Below are 9682 nucleotides of genomic sequence, written 5' to 3'. Positions count from 1 at the left end.
GATATCAATCTCTCTCACACGCCCTGTCTCCGCCGCCTCCCTCCCCCCGCACGCCCGCCCTCTCGCTCCCTCTCCAGCTGTCTATGGCTTGATATTTCACTGTCTGTCCATCTGCATGTGCACATGTAAGTCTATGGGGTGAAATTGTATTTGCAGAATTATATTTCAGATTTATTCTATTTTGCTCAAAAAGTGCACAGTCTGCAGGCGTGCAATCCATGAAATATTTTGTAAATTCTACTTTGAAAAACAACCAGTTAGACTCAAGGTTGGGGTGCAGACAGATTCTAACCTCACATCTTTAGTTCATTGTCTGAGCTGAGAGGTCACCTTTTCTTAAAAATAAAACCTTAAGTTATCTTGAGAATGAGACTTATAAGAAGCTCTTGGATTTACATGTTCATGAACCAAAACCTGTAACCTATTCTAAAAGTTGAAAGGCTTAACGACAATCTGAATTTGTTCAATATATATTTTCAGTTGCATGATACAGTAATCTTCTGCTATAAATTCTGTCTTACGGTCCTGCTCCACAATTACCTGAAGGAGCAGCGCTCTGAAAGCTGGTGTTTTCAAATAAACCTATTGGACTATAACCTGGTGTTGTGTGATTTTTAAATTTGTCTATCCCAGTCCAACACTGGCATCACCACATCTGAAAGTCAGTGCACTTCAGAGCAAATCATTGCAGGCGAACACAACGGGAAGTCAGAATTGACGTAATGTTTTATTTGAAAATAATTCATTGCAATCTGGGATATCTTTAAGAGAGTGCAGAATGGAAAATAACTAGCAGTGTTACAAGTGATAAGTGAGTAAAAAGGATAATTTACACAAAATCTGAAAAAAATGTAAACCACTAAGTGGAAAGATGTGGCTATAATTGAATATTTAAAAATACATGTAGAGGATGCAGAAAAAAATAATTCTAATGAAATAACATTTTTGTTTTGTATTTTAAAACATGATCATAGGGTTCTAATGAGTTTTTTAAATGTCCTTATCAGACCCTTCCACTGCCTTTATTAGCCAAGGCATAAAGTTTAAGAGGAGCGGGTAATGTTGGAACTGTATAACTGTTTGTTAGGCCACAGCTAGAGTACTGTGTGCAGTTCTAGACACCATGTTATAGGAGGAATATGATTGCACTGGAGACAGAGCAGAGAAGATTTACCATGATGTTGCCTGGCTGGAGATGTTTTTTTAGTTGTGAACTGAAATTGGGTAGACTGAGTTATTTTCCTTTGGAGCGGAGCAGACTGAGGGAGACATGATTCAGATGTGTAAAATTCTATACGACACAGATAGGGTTAGACAAGAAGAAAATCTTCCCCTTGGTGGCAGGATCAGTGATCAGGAGCAAAGGTTTATGGGCAAAATAGATTAGACGTAAAAAGGTTTCACTCAGACTGTAGTGGGAACGTGGAACTTTCTGTCTTTAAGGGTGTCTTTTTCAGTGTTGTAGGCCTCTGACTCTATGACTGTGTTTCCTGTTTCTCTAAATGAGCCTTTTGCCAACAGTCGATAACTTTGTCCTTCCATTTTGCATGGCTATTGCTATTCATACACCAATTATCCTGTTCTTGGTGCTGGAATTATTGTATTGAATAACTGGTAGAGCCTTGATTTGCCTTGACAAATGATTTTGCAAGGTTTTTGCAATTACCAGGGTACTGTGTCCATGGAAATGACTGAAATGGTTAAAATAGTCTCCTGTTAATTTAAAAACTCATTTTTGAGTTAAACACTTTTAGTAAATAGTGCAAGCCCTTGAAGATTTTGGTTAAGCAAATTGAGAGCACTGGAAGCGTGAAACAAAAACCAAGTGTTGGAAACACTCAACATCTAGGTCACCTAATAGAGTCAATACTTCAAATAGATTAATTTTCTTCAGAATTGGCTTATATGTTTTAAAGGCGAATTAAAACATTTAAACTGAAAATCTATAGCACAAAAATGCAATTACAATCCTCTAAATGCTGCGCAGTGTCTGCTGGAAGTTTGAAGCTTACCAAGGGCATTCACTTTGGTCTGTTTTTAAAGATTGATGTGGTTCCATGTATCTTCGAATGCATGATTGAATGCCTTGGCAACAATATGTGATATGTTGTCCAGTAAACCTTTGTTCTTGATGTTCCTGATAAGAATGCATTGACTTTAGTGAGTTCATGGATTGTTTGTCTACCAGCCAACTGTGTTGTGATTCATAATATAAACAAACACATCACTCCCTGGAAGTGATAGTTCTCATGCATGTGAAAGTTATAACATACAAGAAATCTCCATTCAAACAAAGCACTTAGAGGTTGACCTTAACTGAATGTGGTTTCTGTGGTCTGTATTTATACTAATTTCATAGTGTTAGTGCAAATTAGATATACTTAATGTCATTAAGAAGTCCTTTTTAAGGTCATTATATTTCTATTTGCTCCAGAGCTAACACAGATCCTGAATTTAGATTGCAAGTGCTGCAAAAGAAAATTGTCTTATGTTCAAAATGTGAAATCAAGAGCAACTATATCCAGGAAGCTTGAGCAACAGCTGGTGTCACTGCAGCACGCACTGAAGTTGAGTGCTGCTTGACCAGCAAGCTTCAAGAGATGGTCATCCTGCAAGAATATACAGGCATAGAGGGGAGCAGTAACTTCCAAACAGACAAGGACCAGCAAGTAGGCAGTGCAGCAGTTTTCTGAATGTGTCCAGTTTTCCAATTGATATTGACTGATGAGTGCTATTCATGTGAGCAATGCCGCCCAACACCGTTCCAATGCACCTCAGTGGCTCAGCTGTACAGGAAGACGGCTGTTGAATTTATTTTTATTCATTCATGATATTTTGATGACACTAATTGAGCCAGCATTTACTCTCCAAGCCTAATTGCACCTCAAAAGGTGGTGGTAATCTGCCTTCAGGAACTGCTGCAGTCCATTCTAGTAAGTACGCCCATATACCATTAGGGTGTGGGGCTGCTGGGTGTTTGTTGCTGGAGTGAGATGGGTGGTTTCCAGGATTTTGCAGCTGCAATGTATTTCCAAGTCAGGATGATGAGTTGCTTGGAGAGGAACTTGCATGTATTGGTATTCTCATTTAGAAGCCTTTGACATTCTAGATGGTAGTAGTTGTGAGTTTGAGAGGTGTTGACTAAGAAGCCTTTATGAATTTCTGCAGAACACACATCTGTCATTGAGCGGTGATGGTGGAGGGAGTGAATGTTTGTGGTTATGGTGCCTGTCAAATGGGCTGCTTTCATTGTATGGTGTCAAGCTTCTTGGGAGTTGGAGCTGCACTCAATCGGGCATGTGGAGATATTCCAACATACTCCTGACTTGTACCTTGTGGATAGTGGACAGACTTTGGGAAGTCAGGAAGTGAGTTACTTGCTGCAGGATACTGTGCTGCTGACTTGCTCTTCTAGTATTAATATGGCTAGTTTGGTTTAATTTCTGGTCAGTGATAACCCCCACGATGTTAGTGGGAGATCCAATAATGGTAGTGTCATTGACCATCATGGGACAATATGATTCTCTCTTGTTGGAGATGACACTTGTGTGGCAAGAAGGTCACTTGCCACCCTTCAGCTGAAACCTGGGTATTATCCGGACCTTTCCACATTTGGACATAGACAGTTTCAGTATTTGAGGAGTTTTGAATGTTGCTGAACATTGTATAATTATCAGCAATTATCTCTATTGTAATCTTATGAAGAAGGATAGGTCTTTGAAGAAACCGATGGTTGGTGTGGGACACTACCCTGAGGAACTTCTGTAAAATGGTCTTAAAGCTGAGATGACTGCCTTTGTTTAACCACAACCATCTTCCCTTTATGCCAGCTGTGAGGTTTAATTCTAATCAGCCGAGATGTTGTTCTGTCCATACCACCACACCCTCCAGTCACTCTGACCTCACCTATCCTCTGGAATTCAGCTCTTTACAACCTAGGTTCAAACATGGATAAAATGAGATCAGGAGCTATGTGGCCCTGGCAGACCTCAAGCTGAACATCAGTGAACAGATTATCGCTGAGCAAGTGCTGCTTGACAGCATTGTCAATAACAACTTTCCTCACTTTACTGAAGACCAAGAGTAGACTGGGGCAATAATTGGCAGGATTGGATTTGTTTTGCTTTTTGTGAACAGATGTGCATAGGCATTTTGACACCTTGTCAGATGCCAGTGTTGTAATTGTACTTTAACAGCTTGGCTAGGAGTGCAGCTAGTTTTGTAGCAAATTTCTTCAATACTGTTGTCAGAATGCCGTCAGGGCCCATAGCTCTTGCAGTATCTCATGCCTTCAGCCATTTCTTGATATTAGGTGAAGTGAATTGAATTAGCTGAGGACTGGCATTTGTGTTGTTGTGGACCACCGGAGGAACTCAAAATAGATCATTCATTCATCACTTCTGGCTGAAGATGGATGTAGATGCATCAGGTTTGTCTTTTTGCACTGATTTGCTTAGCTCCCCCATCATTGAGAATGGAGATGTTTGTGGAGCCTCCTCCAGTGTGCTTGCTTGTTTACCATCATTCATGACTGGATGCAGCTGCAGAACTTTAACCTGATCTGTTAGTTGTGGTATTGTTTAACTCTGACTATCATTTATTGCTTCCGCTGGTTGGCATGTAAATAGTCCTTATTTCATAGCTTCACTAGGTTTAGACCTTATTTTTGCTACGTCCGGTGGTGCTCTTGGCATGCCCTCCTGCAGATGTCTGAATGAGAATTGATGCTCTTGCTTGAGCGTAATTGTAGGCTGCGAGATTTGCTGGGTCATAAGGTTGTAGATTGAATACAATCCTGAAAATGGTCTGCAGTACCTCATGGCTGTCCGGTCTTAATTTTCTCCTGTTGGAAATCTATTACTTGTAACATTGTATTGTGTGGCACAAATACCATGTGAAGAAACAATACATTTCCAAAAGGACTATGCTGTCGTAACTCTTACCAATATTGATATGGATAGATGCACCTGCGGCAGACAGATTGGTGAGGATGATATAAGTATGTTTTTCTCTGTCTTTCTCTTTCTCTTTTCTTTCTGTCTGTCTGTCTGTCTCTACTCAGTCTCTAAGTCTTTTAGGACTTGACCAGTTGATCAGTGTGGTGCTGCCATTGCACTCTTGGTAGACATTGGGATCCCTATCCAGATTACGTTTTACGCTCCTGCCATCATCAGTGCATCCTCCATGTGGTATTCAACTGGGAGGAATATTGATTCATCAGTTCAGTGGGGGATCAGTATATGATGATCTATGCACATGATGCCACAAATCTTTATGGGCTCTCTGGTCGACGTTGTGCGTTCCCTTAGCAACTCACTCTTGATTGTTTGTTTGCCACTGTCCTTGCACCTTTGCTGTGTCTGTCCTTCTGACGAAACAGGATATAACTGAGGGGGTGGTGATGGTGGTATCTGGGACATTATCTGTAAGTTGTGATTCATGAGTGTGAATGTCAGGTTGCTGTCTAACTCGTCTGTGAGACAGCTCTGCTAATTCTACCAGTAACCCCCCCAAATTAGTGAGGAAGATTTACCGTGTCTAGAAAGCTGAGTTTGCCTTTTTTGTTTCTGTTGCCATTGTTGATGGTGGATAATCTGTCAAGTTTAATTACATTTTTTAAAAAGACTTTATAGCAGTTGATGCAATTCTGGCTTGCTAGGCCGTTCCTGATATATGGCTTTTGCCCGAAATGATGATTTTCCTGCTGCTTGGATGCTGCCTGATCTGTGTTTTTCCAGCACCATTCCAGCACTCATTTCAGAGGTCAGTTAAGTGTCAACCACATTGTTGAGAGTCTAGAATCATGTAGCACAAAGCTGGGATTTTGCAACATTTAAACAGTGACATCATGGTCACAGTAAGATTTAATTCCAGGTTTCTTTTGAATTAAGTCACATTATCTGCCAGGATGGGATTCAAATCTATATTCTCAGGACATTAACTGCATCTCTGGATTGTTAGTCTAGTGACAATACCATTATGCGGTTGCCTAGGGAAAACATTTGAGATTTGGCGTTCAGGATACAGATGTTTTATATGGCTGCACTTGTGATTTCATGATGATATGTTTCCTCATTTGTGCCCGCCTGGGTACAGAGCAATCATAAAGCTTTCACTGGCTGCTGAGCAATTTGAGAAGGGAAGATTGAACAATCAGAGGTCATGGTCCATTTCATACCGATGATACGGGTAGAAAGAAAGTTCAGGTTTTCCAGGCAAATTTTAAGAGTTGGGAAGGAGACAAAGAAAAATCTTTCTCCCCGAATGACCTTAATGCTTTAAGCACTGTTTTCTATTTTATGAAAAACTGCATTCACTTGCATTGATCAGTTGAAATGTAAATATTTGTTAATATTACTTCTGATTGCAATGTGAAAGTCAGATTTCTAAATGTCTTATGCGGGCCGCAGTGTATTGAAACCAATAACAACATACAGCAATGCTTGTTACAATAATTTATTTTGATTTTCCTCCTAGCATTCCCATGGTTTGGGATGGATATTGGTGGAACGCTTGTCAAACTCGTGTATTTTGAGCCGAAGGATATCACTGCTGAAGAAGAGCAGGAGGAAGTGGAGAATCTGAAGAGCATTAGGAAGTACCTTACTTCTAACATAGCTTATGGAAAAACAGGGATTCGGGATGTGCACCTGGAGCTGAAGAACTTGACCATGTGTGGACGTAAAGGGAACTTGCATTTTATTCGCTTTCCAACACATTCTATGCCTAAATTCATCCAAATGGGTAGAGACAAAAATTTCTCTAGTTTGCATACCACTATGTGTGCAACAGGAGGTGGTGCCTACAAGTTTGAAGATGATTTCAGAATGGTATGTCATAGTTGTGCAACATAGTTCTTTTGAGTGCGGAAAAGTATTTGCTTCGTGGACTATTAAAAATTCTTCTACTGTCTCTGTCACTATTATAAAAGATTTGAATGTTTTGGAAGTCATTCTTAGGCTGTAGCCTATCGTTCTAGTGTACCTTTCCACAGTGCTAATATTTGTTCTGTGCTTGGGTAATGAAAATATGCAATAGCCCAACCATATTGTAATCAATTTAGGGTACAAATTTAACTTTGTTTCCTTAGTTTTTTAAATCTAATCAATTTTTCTGTAGAATTCCCATTTCCAAGTATCTGTCAGCATCCCAATACTTCCTCATTATTTTACTCTATTAGAGATTTGATCCTGTTTTGACTCCCCTACTGAAAGCTCATTCAAGTCTTTGTTACTTCCACAGTTATTGCAATGTACGTTGAGCTTGTTTCCTATATTTTCACCTTTAACCTTAAAATCATCAAAAGCTGTGCAGCCTTTGTCTTGTCTTGAAGTTGTGCTTGCTGACTTACTTAGGTTCCTAGAGGAGAAAGTGAGGTCTGCAGATGCTGGAGATCAGAGCTGAAAATGTGTTGCTGGAAAAGCGCAGCAGGTCAGGCAGCATCCAGGGAACAGGAGAATCGACGTTTCGGGCAAGGGCTTATGCCCGAAACGTCGATTCTCCTGTTCCCTGGATGCTGCCTGACCTGCTGTACTTAGGTTCCTAGTCAAGCAATGGTCTTGACCCTAAAGCACACTTACTACCTTTCAAATCCTTCCATGGCTTTGACTGTCCCTTTTTTTTTGTAATCTCCCTCAGTCCCACACACCTCCAAGCTATCTGCCTCCTCATGCGGGCCAGATTTTAATCTTTGCATTCTGGTGACTATGCTTTTAGCTGCCTTGGCCTCAAGCTCTAGAATTCCTTTTTATATATTTCTATTACCATACCTCATTTTCCTTATATGGTACAGTGTTATTTTGTTTTTCTAATGATCCTGTGAAGAATCTTGGAAGATTTACTGACATGAAATATGGTATGTAAACGTATATTGTCATTTAGAAAATATGTTTCATCCCATTTCTCACTTCTGTGTGCTGAATTGCATTTTACATCAGTCCGCCCGCTTCTATTTACAGCTATTTACTGTGCTTTGCATTTTCCCTTAAGATTTGCCATGCCTTTAATTGAATATTATTAACAAACTTGTACATTTGTTCTCCGAAACATTTGGTATAAGCCATTTGCATCCATAGAAAAAGAAAGAGGGCTAAGTTTGGATCCTGAGCCACATTATTACATATAACTACTCAACTCAAGCCCATCATTACATAGTACCATCACTGCAGTAGGGGACTGAAATCTTATCGTCAAAGCTACTTTGTGTATTTTGCAAAATCTTACAGGTTATTGAGCAGTTTTATTTTTAACTGCCTCCAATCTAGAAGTTATTTATTTATTTCTGTTTTAAATGTTTGGAAACTAGCTATTACAGGGAAATAATTCACATTTGGATTGACACTTCTGTTTACTCTTTGTATCACCAAAGAAAGGTGTTGTCCTTTGTGGATTACTTTTCAAGTTAATGAGGATAAAGTGCATTGGCCTATCATGTGTCCTTTTGTACGGAATAATTCCTTTGTAAAATACAATTATAATGTAAATCTAAGTTAATATTTATTACAGTATTGAGCTTTCTACTGAACCAAATGACACTCAGACAGGTATTTGTTAATCTGCTATTTATTTGATTACTCCTGTTTTCCAGATGGCTGACCTACAGCTCCACAAACTGGATGAGTTGGACTGTTTAATCCAAGGCCTTCTTTACATTGATTCCGTTGGGTACAATGGTCAATCTGAGTGCTACTATTTTGAAAACCCCACTGACCCTGACCAGTGCCAGAAAAAACCGTACTGCTTAGATAACCCTTACCCAATGTTGCTGGTCAACATAGGTTCAGGGGTCAGCATCTTGGCTGTTTATTCCAAAGATAATTACAAAAGGGTAACGGGAACCAGGTAAGCATAAACTTTCCGTAATACTATTTGTGAATATCAAATAACAGATTTATGACTTTAAGCATGATGTATTTTGTGTTTCACTTAAACTGATATTGTTTCTGCCTAATCTGTCCAGTTTTATGTTGACTTCTTACATTGGCAAGAGGCTGGCACTGGAGAGAATGGGAAAAGAGGAAATGATCAGGAGATGCATGAAGGGCAGAAACAGGGCTAACTCTCCTCCTTTTGATTCAATTCCTTTAATTTGGCTACTTTTCTCCACCTCTCTATTTTTTGTCTATGGGCAGTGAAAGAGGGAGAAAGAGATATGTCACAGCCAAGCCTGATTTGATCATTCCCAATGTCTGCATGCAAAGTTGATTATGCAACAATCTTGATCGGTACCTGATTCTAGACCAAAGCACCCAAGTCCGTCACAGTACTCTTACTGTTAACTTGCAAATCGCCATTGAACAGCAACGAACACTTGAGAAATTTTGGATCGTTATTTTCTGCAGAATATCAGGAAGTTCAAGTTCAGCTCTTACTATTGTGATTCAAGTCCGCAGAATAGCACTTTAGAGTCCTAGAGATGGAAACAGACCCTTCGTCCAACCCGTCCGTGCCGACCAGATATCCCAACCCAATCTAGTCCCACCTGCCAGCACCCAGTCCATATCCCTCCAAACCCTTCCTATTCATATACCCATCCAGATGCCTTTTAAATGTTGCAATTGTACCTCCACCACTTCCTCTGGCAGCTCATTCCATACACGTACCACCCTCTGCGTGAAAAAGTTACCCCTTAGGTCTCTTTTATATCTTTCCCCTCTCACCCTAAACCTATGCCCTCTAGTTC

General features: G+C 39.9%; 1 protein-coding gene across 1 annotated transcript in view; it reads left to right on the top strand.

Annotated features, from left to right (window-relative positions):
• Positions 1-9682, top strand: part of LOC122561380 (pantothenate kinase 1-like) — a 70480-nt gene that overhangs the window by 32603 nt on the left and 28195 nt on the right. Inside the window, exons 2-3 of the mRNA XM_043713143.1 lie at positions 6478-6830; positions 8588-8841. Of these exons, the coding sequence (XP_043569078.1) occupies positions 6478-6830; positions 8588-8841 (607 nt within the window). The remainder of the gene's footprint in view (positions 1-6477; positions 6831-8587; positions 8842-9682) is intronic.

This window comes from Chiloscyllium plagiosum, chromosome 22 (genome assembly GCF_004010195.1).
Source record: "Chiloscyllium plagiosum isolate BGI_BamShark_2017 chromosome 22, ASM401019v2, whole genome shotgun sequence".
NCBI classification, from domain to species: Eukaryota; Metazoa; Chordata; class Chondrichthyes; order Orectolobiformes; family Hemiscylliidae; genus Chiloscyllium; species Chiloscyllium plagiosum.
This window is presented reverse-complemented; position numbering and strand designations above follow the sequence as displayed.